The following is a 19,224-nucleotide window of genomic DNA, read 5'->3' as shown; positions in this document are numbered from 1 at the left end:
TGCAGTGCCACCCTGCTTCACCGAAACTATGACAGGTAAATTGTTTTAAAGATTCCCAGGAATCAAAAATTGAGCATTAGGCTTGCACTATGAGCCTGTGCATATATACATATTTTTTTGTACATCACTCTACGAGCATGCTTTTTTAAAATGGTAAAAATGCACCTCAGCTACTGGCACTCTGAATCTGGCAGTAATGGGTGGTGAAGCCCGATACATCATGGCTGTCAGCGTCTGGGAACGGCTGTGCTCTGTTGTCAATATGCAGAGAGAAAACATTTCTGCTCCTTACAATTTAAGGTTAAACATCTATATTGATATACTTATTTATGACAATGGTTAAAAGTTTAAACAAACTTTTAAAATCCCCAATTGTAATAATATACTATTCTGCCAGCTTTTTGTGAGATTCTTGCCTCTTGATCACACTACACAGTACGAAGTACACACACCTCAGCTTATGAATAAGCACAGGACACACCGCAGACAATCCACTGGGTGGGTAAATCTGCAAGGTGTCTCCAAGTGGCCTTTTAGTGTACAAAATACTAGATGGTCACACCACCACTTGGTGTTTAGCAGGACATCTGAAATGGTTTATAAACCACGAATACCTACAGCAGTACTAAAAAAGGACCTTCAGTTACACACACACAGAGCATATTCGCCATTATAAAGATTTATGTTTGGGTTTATACAATGAACACTGTACTGGGAGAGAAAAAAAACTGTAAAGGTTTTTCACTTATTGTAATAAAATAAGAAAAATAACGCATATACTGCAATGTGGATGAAACAACAATTGGTCAAGATGAAAATGATGGTTAGGCTGGTTTAAAAGCAAACCAACCTTAGTTAACGTTGACAGGTCAGAAGTTTACTTTACAAAACGTTTTTATTTCTTTAGATTATAAAAAAACAATTTAGCATTTGGCTTGACTAGTTGTGCTCCCTCCTTCACCGACTCACCCAAGACCTTGGCCAGGTTGCTGGGCCCCTCGGGTACATATCCCTCGACAGGGTCGAAGGTGGGGTTGTCGATGCCGATCTTGGGGTTCTGGGACAGCTTCTTGAGCCTCATTGAGGCATTGACGTCCAGCTCCTGTTTGCGCTCCTCCTCCTCGCGCCTCCTCCGCATGTCTTCTTGCTGCTGGCGGATCCTCTCGAGCTGGGCGCTGCGCCTCACAGGGATGGTCCTGCAGCCCAGCTCCTCTGGACAGTCCACCGCCATCTCGCGGTGCCGCAGGGGTTCACTCAGCTCCGCGTTCTTCACCTCTGTGTTAGAGTCCTCCTTCATGTGCCCGTTCATGTGGAAGGTGGTCAAGGCCGGGCCTTACTCACTCCTCTTGGTTCTTCAATACACTCAGCTTGGAGACGCAACATCCATTCCTCTCAACACCATGCTGCTCTGGGGCCTTCTTTACATTGTCACTCACCAAGATTGTTAGGGGGAGCTCTGCATCCAAGACAGGTGCCTGAAAAGAGAGACAAGTCAGGTCTTGGATACCTAGGATATATAAAACCACACACACACTTTGCTCAGATATACCAATTACTAATTACAGTGGAACCAATTTATAGACATACATACATACATACACACACAAAGTATAAAGGGCATTTGTGAAAAACTGACGTGGTGAGAATGAAGGCAAGGATTTATAACTCCTGGCTTATATATGACCTTCTTTAACTGGGAAGAAGGAACTGATTTTCCACAAACAAACATATACCGACATCAACTGAAACTATAGCCTAAAATTCAACAGACAAATATCCACAGGGGAAGAAATCTCTGGCAACAGGGATATAGTGGAGGCGATTGCCCGTTCATATTTCTGGAAAATCTTATTTCAATTGTTATAAAACTTGGCTTTAACATTACACAGTTATTTAACATTATTCATTGCCATTTCTTATTCTACACTATTCTGTACATACTGTTTACAACAGGTTATGGTCATTAACTCATAAATACCTTAAAATTAATTTGACAGCCATTACAGGGATGCATGTTACAGGCATAATTGTTTGAAATGCGTTTAAAAGGAAGCTAACAAAATAAACTATAAAAAGATAAATCTCCTTTCAATGACCAGTGGTATTTGTGTACATAAACATTCTTCATAATTTAAATTGTAGCTGCAATAAAACTAAACAGACAGGTGCAGTTCCTTCCAATCATTTTTTTTTTGGCTACTACTGTATGGAACAAATACAGTAAGCTGTCAAGTAATGGTGATCAGAAAACAAACACCTTTTTCCTACAGTTAAACTTTTTTAGATGCCAAAATATTTACACCCTTGGTGATTCATAGTTCACAGTATTATTGCACCATAACCACAAGAGTCTCCCCTTAAGTGAAGTTGCAGTCAATCAGAGCTCTGCCACAGAAGCTATGAAACTCTTTCCTCGGCAAGGAAAGTCAAAATATGACCTTGCTGTTTCACACTTCAGTAAAATGTCAAGTGCACGCTTCAAAACAAAACCTGCAGGTGAAAATAACTGATATTTAAACCTGCATGAAGAGTTTTGCAAATGACAGGATTCTCTTCTAGGAAATGCCTGGCACTGGTGGTTTGTCTTTAAGATCACACGTTTGCTGTATGTAAAGCCCATGAAAAACAAGGCAGCCCTTAGGCAACCCATGAAGCAACTTCTTCTATAGTGACACTATGCAATAGTTTAAGCTACTTAAGGTTAAGGTTGAATCATGATACTTTCTTTACATGATATTTTGTACAGTAATAGAGATATGTATCATTTTGTAAAGCACAACATAGCTCACTGTAGTTCACAAAGTGGTTCTTGAATAAAGTGTGTTTTATAGTTGAATTAATACTCTCCCCAACTCATTCAATTTGTCTTAACAAAATAGATAAATCATTAAAATGATAAATTTGATCTCACTATGCATCATAAATGCAGCCCATCACATGTATCGTGAGATCGCATAGCAGTCTGCATATTAAAACATGCATTGTATTGACAGTGTATCATTACATCCAGACTCCAAAAAATCTGCTTGAAAATGTCCGACACAGTTTCTTGCAAATTTACAAGGAAAAGTTGCCTTAAGAGTAATCTGGTATTACATGCATGTTAGATATGTTCCAATTGTTGTGTTTTCCACTGGGAGTGTTCTGAAGGTCTTTTGGTTTTGTGTACACTAATGTAGGTTCAGATTTGCTGGTACTTTTGAATTCTTAAAATAAATGTCCTTGCTCATTGTCACACATGGCCGAGTGGTGACATCAGACCAGGAAGTATACAGGGGCACATTACTGCGGTTTGAATAAATCAAACAAAACAGAAACCAAAACACTCTCAAAACAAAGAGGCCCAATGGCCAAAGAAATACATAAATTGAAAAATAAATAAAACAAACATACAAGTATCATGCTGGCTTACCCCCAGCAAGAGGAGCAATTGTTCACCTTCGTTCTAGATCTCTCTCACTCCTCTTAATCCGCTCTCCTCTTATGAGCAGTGGATGCATTTTATATAAATGGCTATCTCCAAATCGGTAATCAATTTGGGAGATGGCCAAATTCTGAACAAGTTTAATGGCTGCCAAACAATAATGCTGCCAAACAATAACAAAAACATAGTTCAACAACAACACAACTAAATACAGGGGTGGGCGTACCATGTCACTCATACATATAATTTGATCACATCAGAACTTTCTTAAATATGTTGACAAAAGATCCACTTCTTCCATCTTCTCATGAGGCAGTCTAGACCAGGTGCAAAATAACAGAAAGATCTACACAAAAAAAACTGTTAAATGTTCAGTTCTTGGTTTGGATACTGTTGTTGTTAAGCAGATCTTCATGAATTACATCCACTGTAGGCAAATATGTAAGTGCAACATACATACAATTGGGACTAACGCATACTGTAGATGGACAGGTTCCACCATGTATCTCCAGATTCTAATACCTTGTGCTGAAGCATGTCCTAACCAAGTTCCCTCAATTGTATACAAGTGATTTTCCAGAAATAATTAAAGCTTTAGAAAATGTGGATGCAGGAGCACTGCAGAGGCAATCAGCTTGCAGCTCCACAGCTTAAAGTCTGCTTTGTGATAAATCACAGCGTCAAGAAGGCTAAAGGAGAAGAATGGCGTTCTCAGACACCAAGGAAGAATATCTTTTTTTGCAAAATTGAACACTGAGTGAGACCCAGACAGCTTTAATAAATCATTAAACAAGACATTTTGTACTTGGTATACAAACTACTGCATATTCAAAACAGCAGGGAGGTAGTTCACAAACCCTGCAACACTGAAGAGCTGAGGAAGTACTGCAAGAGCAACTCCTACATGCACTGCGGCTGATTTTTGTTTTCTCAGTTTGAGAATTCCATGAAGGGGCAGCTACAGGAATGTATAAATCTGACAAAACGCATCCCTCATGGTTGATTAATTCTGCTTTTAATTAAACAAGACTGATCATTAAAAAAACCAAGCTGAGGCTGCTGAAGTAAGCAACAATAAAGGGCTCAAAGGAGACGTTATCTGTTTGCATTTTGAAGAATAGGGTATTCATTTATTGAATGGACTTTTTAAAAGGATCAAAATGGTACATTTCTAGCAGTTGATGCAATGGTTTAAAGGGGAGGAGAAAGACAGCACTCTATTGTCCTACTTATTTCCCATGAAACAATGTAATGTATAAATGTAAGAAGGTTGTATTGCTAAACAGAGTGCATGGTGTACAGCAGGTGAATTGTAAGAAAAGTTTAGGACTAAAGGAAAGCAAAAACCATTTGACAAGTTTGCACGCACTGACTTTTATACAACAAGAGTTCTAGCATTATGTAACTTTTTTGTATACAGCACTACAGAATGGATACATTTGCATTTTCCTACCCTCAATTTTGAATCTTGCATTAAAAAACAGCAGAAAACTTGGGCAAATTTCATGATTCAAATTTACGGTACGCTGCTATGTAAATATGGAGCTTGAGACAAAAAATGCATTCTCTGAATTCCGCTTATTCATTTAGCTTTAAACATACATCAAGCTGTAGTGCAAACATCAACACCTTGGCAGGAATTAGATAAAACAAACTAATAAAAATGTATTTGCTGCCATCAAGTCATCATCTAAAAGAATAAAAAAATAAAATCAGGGAACAATCATGGTTTATTGTTGCTTAGCAACACATGCCAAACCAATCGTTTAAGGCTGCAGAGAATAACAGACAGGATGTAAATTAACAACTGCAGCATGGTTGTCTAGTGTTGCCCCAGCCTAGAGCTGTACATCATTAAAAGCAGGCGGAAATTTCTGTGCCATTTACCGCCATCAGTGCAAATCAAAGAGTGGTTCTCATGAGACAGAGTGCAGGCTCCGATAACCCTCTGCTCCCAACAGCCTGTTAACCGTCACCACTTGAGACTCCTCCACTCATTGTTGCCTGATCAGTGACCTTCCCCTGGGAATCCGTTCCTTCTAGATAGATGACTTGCAATAAGAACAAAAAGGAAAAGACACTCTAGCAGGCAAACAAAATTATATAGCGACACAAGCGACCTCACTGTCTGGGAAGCTATGTTTGTCATTATCTCAGATGCGTTCTCACTTGCATGCAATCCAATTGTACCTCAAAAAAAATAATACAATCGTAAGTATTGACTGGAGTTAATTTGATGCTGCATTTTTTTGTGTGCCTGAGAATTTAATGCCAATGAAACATGAGAGGGACAATGGCAAGAGCTAGTCAGGCAGGCACCATGGGAGTTTCCCCTCACAGCTCTGCTACAGAGAGACAGACAGAGCATCTCAATCCCAACCTGAACACACGCTGCCTGCCATTCGGTCCTCAAGTCAAGGCCGAGAATTGTAATGTGGAGAAATGTCAAATGAGACCGACAAACTAACTTCACTTGTTACTACAGCTAGATTTGAACCCTACTCTTTGGAGGTAAAAGGCTTAAAAAGGTGACAAACTCAATAATGTGTTACAGATTTTAAAATGGCTTATTCTTTAACCCTTTAAGGACCAAGTGTTTCAGTGGGATGCTCCCCCAGGACCAGACATTTTTTGGCTGTATTTGACTCTTCCTATAAAAGTTCACCAAAATCTTTTCTTTTTTTTTTTTTATACAGTAGCATCTTGGTATTCGTGCCCTTGTTCCCCCAGAATACTTCAGAAACCATTAAAACATCTCTTTCCTCTAAACTATTTATTTATTTATTTATTATGTATTCCACATAGTTTTTCAAAGAGATACATGTATGTGTTATTCTTTGGGCAAATTACAAGACATCGTTTCACACAAGTGATTTAATGCTTTTTTTTAATACACATTTTTAGCTGAATGCTTTCCTATCTTTGAAATTCATAAAAAAAAAATACAAAAAACTTAATTTTTAGTAATAGAGACTTCAAAATGGTATCTGTTGGTATTCTCTAGAGAATATTATACACTATTTCAGGAACTACATAAAATGCTTTTACAGATTTTCCACTGCAATAACAGACAGACATATATTCCGTTACCTGAAAGTTGTTGAATTTTTTTTAAATATGGTAAAAAAAATACCAGACATTCTTTCACATGAGTGATTATATAAATTGAGCCTTTTGTTGCAAACAAAACATGGCTTAGAACTGAACATTTATTTTAAAAAGAACTAATACAGAGAACACATATTATATAACTGAATCACTGTCAGAAAAATCAGATTCACCAGAAATCAGACATCAGTTATCTGCCAACAATGACTGAAAACACCTTTTGTTCCGCAAAGAGAAAAAAAAAAAAAAGTGTGTCACTGTTAGTACTGCATACAGTATGTCACCTTTCAGTTCAATGTCTAATCGCTTTGTCCTAACCTGCACAGCTGTAATAGCCTGCTCTAAGAGATGTCTGGCACTGCCCTGTATGTAGTCAGAGCTGTTCTCATCTCCCCCCCCCCCACCTCACCTCCTCCACCACCCTTCCACCTCTTCTGCTCTTTCCAGAGAACAGCTGTGAAGCCTCATTTACAGGAGATTAGCATTTCAAAGCTGCCCTCCGAATCGCCATGGAAACAGCTTTGTCAGCTAGCATGAGGTCCAGGCAAGGAAAAAAAAACACTTAAAAAGGTGCCTTATGTACAAACTCCACTTGCTCTCCCTTCCTTGGCTCTTCGCAGCTCCCAGTGGTCTCTTTCTCTCTCCCTAGTCTCGTTTCCTGGGCGATTCTGGCTCAAACAGGAAATCAAAGTGGCCAGTCTCTCAATTGCAGGGGCATAAAGTGTCGAACCAGGTTGCACCAAAGTCTTAGACAGCAGATGGCTGAAGCCCCGTGGCAAGATGCTGTAACGATGCCAATAAACCCTGCACACAGAACGGCACTTAGAAACTATCTGCTCTACTTGTCAATAATGTGATAACCGTGAGGGCAGAGGACAGGGGTGTGGGGGAAAAGAAAGAGCAAATAAACTGCCCTCTCAAAATATTCTGCTTTTTAAAAAGCAATGTCTGCTGCCTCAGAAACCATCAATGGAGAGCAAATCTGTACAGCATTTTTAATAGGTGGGGTCAGTTGTTCTTGAACCATGTTAACATGGACAATTCCTGTTGATCAGCTTTAAACATCCATTAACACTGACTTATTCAAAACTGTAAATTAAAGCCATGCTTTGAGTACCACAGTTTTTGCGAACCATCAACTCAAACAGTGCTTGAAAGATTCTTTAGAATATTTTTTTGCCTTTATTCTTTCAGTACCTTTGGCGACGTGTGAACCATAAACTGCCTTCTTCTGGCCACGTGGGATCATGTAGCATCAAGTTAAACAGGAGGTGGGTTTTAAAATAAACACGTAAAGCTGCATACAAGAGAATTTTTTCAGGACTCTGCATCAGAAAACTTAAGCTACTTCTCAGTCGGTTCCTGCCCGTCTACGTGCAGCAAACACTAGCCAATTGAGGGAGCATGGTTGCTGGGTTACAGGGGCACACGGTCAGTATTGGAGCTGGACCCACATTGTCCTGCCCAACCAATTCAAGTCATTTCTCTAACTCCAAACTGCTTTTTAAAGACACAGACCGTACTTGTGGGAATTACTGTGTGCACATCCCCACTACAAGCCCTTGTTAGATTTAGCCTAGAATTCATTCTAAATGAATACACTTTTCCCAGGTCTTGTCTCTACAATACAAAAGGCATGGGCCCAACTGTACGCCTTCAGCAAGATTGAATGTTAAATAGATGCTCAATTTATTTTTTCTTGTATTGCCCAAAAGTACTCCTGTGGAGCATGTGTTAAGAATGGCAGTGCTTTCTGTACACACACACACATATATACTATATATATGACACACACACACATATATACACATACATAAACACACACTTCATACTACATGGTATGAATTTGGGCAAACAAAACTAGTAGTCTCATCCAATGTTATTTAACACATTATTCATGGGACAAATGTCGATTTCCTTTTTCATGAATATTTTTCGAATATTCTTTTCATTTTAGGTTTATTTCATTTATTCACTTTTTGCCGGCAGGGCCAGCACAGACACATCAATAGTACGAGCAGTAATACAGAGAGACCTAGATACACAGAGCGAGACTGATTATTTTTGACATCCTTTTCAGGTAAAAATCCAGCTAAACCCAGGGAGGGGGTATAATAGGGTGAACCGACAATCAGAACAGTTCTAGAATACCTGTAATATACAGCTTTTGGCATTTGAACACGAACAAAACATCACACCCCTAAATTATGGATCTAAAGCGCCTGAGGAGTCCATTTCCTAATGTCTATTTCAAAAAGCTACAATTTCACTGTTGATGGGATATTGATTCATTTTACCTGCGAGTGTTCTTTAAAGTCACCTCGCTCCCTTTAGGAGAAAGTCTGCTACTGACTGGCCTCTGATTATTCATACGCGACTCTGAAGTGGTTGTGTGTTGCATTCTTGTGAATCTGGGCCCACAAAACACAAGAGGGCCATTGTGTGTGTGTCACCCCACCACCCACCTCTGACAAAGTGCTCCCTTCTGGGAAGCCCAGACTCCAACACGCTATATCAAAGAGTCCAAATGTTGCGATGTCCTGGAGGGCCATTAATAAGTACTGTATAATAATAATAATAATAATAATAATAATAATAATAATAATAATAATAATAATAAAACTACCTGGACCAGATTATTGTCAAGGCATTTTGTCCATTATGCACGGGGCCAGCCATAATGGCTAGAATTGTTCACTCTGTATCCCATACGAACGCCAACTGACATTTCAAGTGTGATACTAAAGCGATGACTCAATTTTCATACTCAAATGTGTTTAATTCAGGTTTACTAAAATCCTATTATAAGCCTTAAAACAATCAGACGAGGATGCTATGCTAAATAAAAACATTGACTGGTCTTCACGCTCCCACAGAGCTTTAAAGCAATATTTTGGACTCGGTCATGCACATTATTAGCATTACTTTTTTAACAGGTTTGCAATTTCATCCTAAGAAGTTTTGTGCGGTTTATATAAAATTGTTAGTGAAACTTAATCTTACAATTCCCCCCCCACCCCCGCCGCCAATTCTGTAGTTATGTAGACATTTATCAGTCTGAGGTTCAGATTACTTGATCACTGTAAACCTCAGATTCAAGGGCTAATTACATATATCTTTTTATAACTGAAACTGTTATAGGGCTAAAAACACCCAATGCAGAAAACAATGGGTCACCACTAAGGTACTTGAGACTTGTGCTTGCTTGCAGGATGACACATTTGAATGTGGTCCAAAATCACACTGGTGACAAGTTGCTAATCTTTACTGGGGGACTACAGGGAGTGCAGCATTGGCCTTTTCTCTCTGGGCTGGAGAAAGTTCTCTTCATCATGCATCAACAGCACTTACTGGTCAGGTGCCTGACGAGTCCAGATGAAGATTTGCAGGCTGGGCTCTTGCCTCCTGGGTATTATCAGTAGCTTGCGTTTGGAGAATGAGACTATTTGCTCGACCGCAGGAAGACAGACCGTCCAATGATCATTCCTACAGAATAGTTAACGGGGTGAAGCGATATTCAAATTGGCTTCATGTGTGGCTCCATATTCCTCCAGTTACTCTCTTCCATGTAAATGTCGACACTGTACATTATTATAGTGGAGACTATCTTACTGATGCGTTATTACTTATAATACCGATATACAAACAACAAATTGGTATGGGTATGAATACCAGTCATCAGAGCTATCGTAATGATAGCATTCTTCTTGCGCTTAGATTAACTTTTGTACATTATTTTCCATTTCTGCCATCACCTTAATACGATGTTTGAAAAACACAAAAGCAAATCTAAAGAATTTAGTAGTTATGAGAACTGGCATTTCAAACCCCCTGTAAAGTAGCTCTTCACATCACATGTACTGTACAGAGCGTGTGTTGATCTGTATGGTCCATTAGCTTACGTCAAAGTTCACACAGAACTAGTCACCTTTTTATAATAGAAATGCAGTTCAAGTGTTAGTGAAAGGTCAGTCTCATTCAGATGGATTCATTATGCTCTGCTTCACACAGCAGGCTCCCACAGGCTAAATAAGCCAGCTTTTGTCAATAGTTAAGACTTCATACAAATAAGAAATTACTCTCTTTCCTATTTACTGAAGAAATAAACCAGGGTTTATTATACTTCAACTGGAGCTTGGCTTGGTGGGACCCCCCCCCCAATATCTCTGGAGGCAGGGGTGAGGAGTTTTGGATGTTCAACATTAATCCACAATCACACCACACGGCACAATTTTCCCAGGACTCAATGGCAGGAAATGTTCAGAATCTCTGTGTTTTAAAGTTGGGGATGGTTTAAGTGAAAAAAAAAAAAAAAACCAAACAAGCTAACAAACAAACAAAACCGTGGCAACGGATTTACAGGCACAGAACAGGTATGCTTAACCATTTAGAGATGGGCCATTAGAATGTCGATCGATGATATAATTGCCTACTACGTGGTGATAAGGGTTTTCTTTTTTTTCAAATTAGCATAAAAACCTTCAGACAATCAACCAAACAGCAGTTAGTCAGGTCTGTAGTTCAAGATCAATATTTGTATTTTATTTTTTAGCAATGTTATTTTGAGCAATTAGGCGACCACAATGCGTTCAAGTACAAATAATTATCTGACAGCATACTAAAATCGCACAAAACATTCATAAACAAAAACATTTTACTGTAGTGAAATATTTGCATGACAAACTTCAGGTACAACAAATTAAAATGTATTTCACTAAAGCCCCTAACCAATAGAGTTGAGTTTTTGGACGTGGTGCAGCATTTCAGTATCTATGGTTGCAGTGTTTACTCGAGATTACTGTAGACCATGGCATCAAAGCGCTATACTTTACCGGAGAGCTTTCTAAAATCGCTTCTGAAGATCCAGAACACAATGATCTAAAAGAATTATAATAATAATTTTTATAGAAGATTTATGAAATTAAATGCCAGAAGGAGAAGAATACCTCCTAGATTACAAACTTCTTCACACAGAGTGAAGATTCTGAAGCAGATGAGCCTTGGAACATTCCAGTTTTGCATGTTTAGGTTTTCAATCAGTGTTAGTTAGGTGAAATAAGCCCTGGTTAATTTGTATACAGATGGTATATATACAGATGGTATTAATTAGTTATTATACTGTAGTATTAAGTATGTATTTCTTTCTTTATATTGAAAAAAAAAAAAGTGTTTAAATATTTTATGAACAAAGTGCATGTGGAAGCTCCCAGTTTGCACTGATGAAAGAAACTGCCCTAACAAGGACACAATTACCTTACCATTGGCCTCCACCTGTGAACCGTGAAAGTTGCTGTCACATTTTCTGGATAAAAACCCCACTGTTGAAGGATCATTGGTAAGGCTGTGAAAGAAGCCGTTACTCAAAAAGTACCATCTGAAAGCACGTCTGGAGTTTGCCAGAAAGCATGAGAGTGACCCATCTGCAATGTGGGAAAAGGTTTTGTGGTCAGATGAGACCAAGACAGAGCTTTTTGGCCAAAACTCAAAGCGCTATGTGTGGCGCAAACCTAACACTGCCCACGCCTCAAGACATACCATCCCTACAGTGAAGTATGGTGGTGGCAGCATCATGCTGTGGGGATGATTCTCATCAGCAGGGACTGGGCATCTTGTTACAACTGAAGGAAGAATGGATGGAGCAAAATACAGGAAAATACTGCAAGAGAATCTGCTTCAGTCCGCTAAAAAACTGAAGCTTGGGAGGATATTTACCTTTCAGCAGGACAATGATCCCAAGCACAAGGCAAAAGCAACATTGGAGTGGCTCAAGAACAAAAAGGTGAATGTCCTACAGTGGCCCAGTCAAAGTCCTGATCTCAATCCCATTGAAAATCTGTGGCACTATTTGAAAATTGCGGTCCACAAGCATCATCCAACCAACCCAAACAACCTGGAGCAAATCTGCCAAGAAGAATGTGCCAAAATCACTCAGACACTGTGCGGAAAGCTGGTACATACTTACCCTAAAAGACTTAAAGCTGTTATTGCAGCGAAAGGTGACTCTACCAAATATTAATGCGTGGGGGTTGAATACTTATGCAAGCAAGATATTTCAGTTTTTTATTTTTCTTAAAAATATTTCCTAACATAAAACCAATGTCACCTTACAATAATATATTTTGAGTTTAAGTGTTTTAAAATAAAATATCGAACAGAACGAAATTTCAAGGTACCATTTGTAATTCAGTAATATGAGAGAATTGGTCTGGGGTCTGAATACTTTTTCAAAGCACTGTATATGTGTGTGTGTGTATATATATATATATATATATATATATATATATATATATATATATATATATATATATATATATATATATATATATATATATATATATATTTTTTTTTTTTTTTTTTTTTTTTTTTTTTTAAACAATAAATTTTTTTTCCCTACATGCTCAACACCGATAAAGAAAAATATAGGTTTAGTTTCAAAATAACCTGTTTTTCATTTAAACTGCTAGAAACTATTCAGTTTTTCTAAATAATTGGTTCAAGTAAATTTAAATGCACTGTCAAAATACATCAAATAGATATTTTAGCAATCCGTGCATTTGTCGCTCCCCCCTTTTAAGATCCCCGCAAAAAGTTTCTGTATTGCATTCTCTGTCTGTTTGCACGCTGTGTGTTGTTCCCTCCCCGTTGTATTCCGCCATTGCTCGTTTACCTTGTGTGTGTGTTCCCGTACCAGACAATAGTTCCAGCTGCATTGGCTTTTACAATTTCATTGTATTCATTCAAATTTAAAAAGTATTAAACAGTGCTGCTTGTATCAATTAAAAAAGCAATAGTGCACCATCCAACAACCAGTAAACATAACATCTTAGTGTTGCACACAGTGCAGTACAATCGCATTACAGTTCCAGCTGTAAAAATACATTAGTTTTGTTAATCAGAACCACACATATACTATACAAGTGTATCCCTGATCTGACTGCACTGCCATGTACAATGTACAGTATGTTGTGTATTAAAGTCATTCAAAAGTACTCCATTCAAACGATGTTTTCTACATCAGGCCATGAACATGTTCCTGCTCTATCAGCTCGTTTCTTTCACCATATTTAAGTTTGTCTTTGTTTCATCTCCAGTCACGTACAGTTTTTTTCAGCACTGCAATGCATTTCAGCAAATACAACACGCAATTTTAAACCTGTTGTGTAGCATTTTTGTCTTTCATCTGACAGTGCTACTTTACCCAGTGTAACCAAGTCTTTGGCTCTTGGGTTCGTTGTGCACAAGTTATTTATTAATTGTAACGTATGCCGTCAGCTTCTCTTCTCTTTGCAGGCCCGCCATGCAGTCACCTCATTGTGACACTGGTACAGTAGTTTAATGGACACACCGATGCATACGTCACACTGGCGTATTAGTCGCTCCCCCCCTTTTAAGAGCCCCGCAAAAATGTCCAGAAAATCACCTTGCTCAATGTTTATGGTAGTTTTATGTTTGCTGTTGCTCAGACATTATTCATACTCTAGCACATGTAGTACATAATTATATTGATGATATTTGTTATGAATTAAATATTTTTAAAGCAATTAAAAAAAAAAAAGTGTGTGTTTTTTCTACTTTTGTTTTTGCTTTCCACTTGGGTACATTTAGATTTTACTTAACGTCAGAGTGTGACCCCTTCTCAGGTTCAGGCTCTACAGACACTCTGCTTTTCATAGGTATAACACCGTATGCTTTAAGGATACACTAACTCAAATAAGCTAAAACCCTGCCAATCAAAAAGGTAAAAACGTGCACCTACCAATGTGTAAAACAAAAGAAAAAAAATCTTTCAGATTCTTGTTCCTGGGGTTTGTGGCTACCACTGATAACTTTACATATTTTAAAGTAGGATCAGTAAATGACATTTCTAAAAATACAATCATTTTCAAGTGAATTTAACTTGTTTCACATTCAAAACTAGGCCAATGTAGGGTATACTTATTCATATAATGAAACCATTATTTGATTTAGTAATCTGCAGAACAGATTTTTAGAAATTCATAATACTGTATAATTTAAGTAGATATTTGGTCTGATACATGCCCTAAAGTTAAGTCATGTCAGTCAGTCAGCCCCTTTTTCATACTTATGATCTTTAATTAAAGTGATGGCTATGCAGAAACATGGATTATCAGGATTTAGCAGTAGATGTTAAACTGTAAACATTGTTTGTCTACAAATATAATTTGCTGTGTTTAATCTGAAAGATCTTTTCCCCTTTCAATGTACAGTGTTTCCAACTATGCATGCTAATGCTGGAGACAATGCCTCTAGCAAACAGTATGGCAAGAAGTGCCAATCTCCGGACAGCTATCTAGATTACTGTAGTGCCTTGCAGGAACTTAGCTGACTTCTGTCCAGGTCTATTAAGCTAATCGAATTTGGCACAAAACTCTGAGTTTACTGTATGATGTCAACTCAGGCTCCTCACTCCCTTGATTCTTCTGTGCTAACATGGGACAGCAGTGACCAAGAGTCCACATGAGCCCAGTCTGCTCCAGTAAATTAAACTATACTGGGTTAATAGTTAAGGTCTCTATACACCGGATGTGATAGAACAGTGAATGTGTTGTACGATACACAGCACCATGACAAAAATAAAGCATGTATTTTAGATACGAGCCATTCACACTGCCTGCAATGCGAGGGGTGACATTTAAGTGAAAAAAACCCCCAAAAAAACAGGATCGGTGTCTTTTTGAGATTGTTGCGCAGCAGCTGGAGAACTGACCAATGAGGAACAGGTTTCCTTGTGCGCCTTCAGTAAACAATGGCAGAAGACAACATAACTGGATACAACTGGTGTGCATGATTAGTTTACCTTTACTGAAATAAGTATTCTGAAAAGCTATTGTGTATTCTACATTTTAATTAGCTGTGTAACAGGACTATCATACGTGCGATTTTTTTTCCAGCCAAGGCAAGTCGCCTGTCACAACACGAGTGCCTGTGTAAACTTTTTGGTTAGTTATTTTAGTGGGGGGTAAAAATTCAGGTTGATAAGGGTGCTCATTAGGGACAGTGGAAAAAAAAAAAATGAAAATGTGCTATGTCGAGGTCACAACATATATTCTCAGGACCTTAACATTTCACACTGACTAAAATCAACACAACACATTTTTACCTACTTTTTTTATTTTTTTAATATCCTTAATGTGCCACTGTTGGTTGAATATTTTGTAACAAGTGTAGCGTAGCAGGGAATGGGTTAAAAATCCTCCCTTAATTGCTTTATAATTGTAATTGTTTTTCAGATGGCAAAAATGGAAAATTAAAGCCAGCTGCTTAATATAAAAAGGAAGCAGTCTGTGTGCTGAAGGCTGCCGAGTAGAAGGGCATGGGAAGGAGTACTCGTGTCTGAGCAGTCACGTTGTAGGTACTGTGCTGTTTTAATTTCTGTAAACCTGTGTTTGTTTCATACGGGTAAACGGCGTATCTCTCCCATACTAGGAAGGGTGTCCTGTATGTTTTAGTTAGTACTCGAGTAAGAGCTAGGCGATTATTTTGTCTTGTTTAATTTTTGTATTACTAAAAGTGTGCATCAAGCACTAAACTGCAATTCTGTGTGCCGGGCCTCAGTAAAAAGTGGCATACGAACGTGAGAGGAGTGCAGCTTGTATTACACAAACTTGAAGTTCAGTGTTTTATGGGAGGGGTTTAAACCCCAAAATGTGTAATTTCCAGAACCAGAAACATTAACAACAAATCTCAGCACTCACACTACAGTGTTGAGCTGTTTAAAATCTTATAACATTTTTGGTATCTGATATACAGTAGATAGGGCCTATCTTTAACATTTATGTACACACCAAGAGGACATTGTAGCAATTATTGGAGAGATAAGGATAGTTATCATCTGTAATTAGTTAATCAATCAGTTAACCAAAAAATAAAAATCACAGTAATCATGACAGCCATGATTATCTGTGGTCATGTTTTAACTTAGATTGCAACTTTTCTCTCTCTCACACACCCCTTAACTACTGCTACTGCTCTTTCCAACGAGGGGAAATTGAATTAGGAATTTTCTCCAACCAGGTTAAACTACGTGGAACTTCTTTATCTTGGTACTGTAGCAGTGGTGTTCATTCTCTTAAGATATTTAGATGACTGGACTGATAACAAGATTATCCATTATTTTCCAGTACAATAAAGAGATTGGGGTTCTACTTTCTGCAAACTTATTGCATGATTTCCAATTCTCCAGCTTGCCTGCTATTTCATCTGCTCACCATACTGTGGAGGCTTGTTGACAGTACAGTTAACTCTGTGTGACCCAGCTTTACAAGGGGGTTCACATCTGTTTATGAGCTGGGATTCAAGAGTTGCATAGATTCCGTTTGCCTTCTGTCTCCTAAACATGCACTTTGCTTCCACACACTTACACCAGACAGTAAAATGACAAGACATTGCATCAAAGGCATTGCAAAGATTAAATCTAAACCTTTTAAAAAGGAGACAGAACAAACATGGCAGGTAAGCAAGTTCCCTACTACAATAACTTGTTCAGGTTACTTCAGCCATCATGCTAGTTTTAAACACGAACTTGCACAGTTCCCCAGAACTATTGTACTACAGATTCTTGTGTTTACACGTGAAGGGCAGTCCCAAGGCTGGTAAATCAGCCAGCAGCAGGGGTCCACAATGCACCAATACTCTTTGGCTCCAGGTTGATTTTTTATATTTAAAAAAAAAAAAAAACACAACACTACAATAAAATAAAACACACAGTCTAACATGGTATATAACTAGTGCTTTAAGTTTTTCTGAAAGCAGCAGACACATAGAAATCAAGCGCACCAAAAGGTGACATGAGAAGTTGGATTTCAAGCAAAATAATTGGCTCTTAAGAACCGAATGTCAGTTCTTCCCAACAAGAAATCAAAAAGCTGCAGTTCACTTTCAAGAAAGCTGGGCTACTTAAACTATTTCCACACGACCAAAAAACACCAAGCAATTTTCTACAGCTTTTGTAAAAAAAAAAAAAAAAAAAACACACCACTTAGAAAACAGCAATTTCTATTAAAAATAAATAAATAAATAAATAAATAACACTCATCTTACCAGGTGCCGGATCATTACTGCTCTGAAAGAGCCAATATTTTACACTCTCTCCTGCTGTCTGGACAAACTATCACAGTACAGCTGGCTCTACAGACAGTTAAGCCTTTGCTGAACACCATGTGTGTCCCGACAGTTCAGAGAAATCTGGCCTTTTAGGTCTTTTCCAAGCAGAAATGAGCTATTTCACCACATTGCAATGTGGTCGTACCTGGACGTCTATTTCTGGAATGTAGCTCGATAGTACACTGTGGCAACGTGCTGGGTTTGAAACAGTAACCACACCAGGACCGAGTGAGGCAGGCACACTTACAGACAGGCTGTGTTACTAAAATTAAAACAAAGAGACAGGAATGTATTTGTAACTACAACTACTACAGTGCATCTCTTAAGTTGTACAGAACCTAACTTACAAACATTTAGGAATTGCACCCTTACTAGAAAAGAAATTAAACCAAAGTCACAGCCTAATTAAGCTAGTTCCTGGAACATTTTCTTTAAAAAGGAAACTTTATTGTATTATTTATTGTACAGCACTATAAAAAATTAACATTACTGAAATGACCAAATTCTGTTTTGGCATACAACAATGTTCTAGTCATTCCTTTACGTTTTACAACTAAACGTACAATCCTTGCAGCAGCACTGCACTTGGGCTGGCTTGGTCTACTGTTTACCACTCCCATTTTATATTGCTGTGGAAGACAGAAGTAGTACTGTAAACAGTATAGTCCAAAGTAAAGTTTTTGACTTATGGTATAAAGAGTAAAGCAATTTGGTAAGGTTTCTGTACAAAACAAAACTCTCACCAAGAGAGAAAGGTAAAGCCACAACACTACAGAAGTTAGCCGAGCTGCCCTGGGTTTCGAGCTACAGTACACTTTCTAATTAACATGGATGGGGAAAGGTCTGTCAAACCAAAGTCCTGCGTTGTCTTGTGGTTGGGCATGACTCTGGGTTACATCCGTCTGAAACTGATTATTTGTACTTAAACCAGATGTATTTATTGGTTTAGAATAACTGTTTTCTGGCTGCAAAAGACTGAACTGGCCGATACCAGGAAAAAAGTAGAAAAATAGCATTTTCAAAATGCGCAGCAAAACAAAACTGGTCTTGCATTTTCTGTGTCTAATTTTTTTTTTTCCCTCTCTTTAAAAGTTGAATTGGATGACAGTTTAGTCTGTTTGAAATGAATTTTCAATAAATAAAAATAAATAAATAAAACCACAAGATAATTTTGGCTTCTTAAATTTCAAAGTCCAATGAGTCAGTATTTCTTTGGCACAGACTCAATTTCTCATTTAGAGCCATTCATTTCAGAAAAACACACATTAATTGGTTCCTTAAGAACAAAATTAAAAAAAATAAAATACAAAAACACACTGCTGAGTATCTACTGTACAGCTGACAGAGAGATGGGATATAATCAGGACTGGCGTTTAAACTAACATGGATTTGTTTTACATGCAGTAAACACACAAGGGCTAGATGTGTAGCTGTACATTTGTAACAAATACAATTTTTATACTGTACAATTAACAATGAAGAATCAGTAACACATGTGTTACCCCCCCCCAGCTGAAGAAGCATCACTTTCCATGTTCTTTAAACCAAAAAAATAAAGTATATGAAGC

General features: G+C 38.0%; 1 protein-coding gene across 6 annotated transcripts in view; it reads right to left on the bottom strand.

The window, feature by feature from the left end:
• Positions 1–19,224, bottom strand: part of LOC121324418 (MAGUK p55 subfamily member 5-like) — a 50,279-nt gene that overhangs the window by 18,303 nt on the left and 12,752 nt on the right. For 4 of the 6 annotated variants that reach the window (XM_041266263.1, XM_041266262.1, XM_041266264.1 and 1 more), the window contains exon 2: positions 970–1,475. In XM_041266263.1, the coding sequence (XP_041122197.1) occupies positions 970–1,309 (340 nt within the window). In that variant the 5' untranslated portion in view covers positions 1,310–1,475. Of the gene's footprint in view, positions 1–969; positions 1,476–17,593; positions 17,615–17,801; positions 17,903–19,224 lie in introns of those variants that run through there. The other 2 variants (XM_041266265.1, XM_041266267.1) reach the window with 2 other exon arrangements.

Source organism: Polyodon spathula, chromosome 12 (genome assembly GCF_017654505.1).
Source record: "Polyodon spathula isolate WHYD16114869_AA chromosome 12, ASM1765450v1, whole genome shotgun sequence".
NCBI classification, from domain to species: Eukaryota; Metazoa; Chordata; class Actinopteri; order Acipenseriformes; family Polyodontidae; genus Polyodon; species Polyodon spathula.
This window is presented reverse-complemented; position numbering and strand designations above follow the sequence as displayed.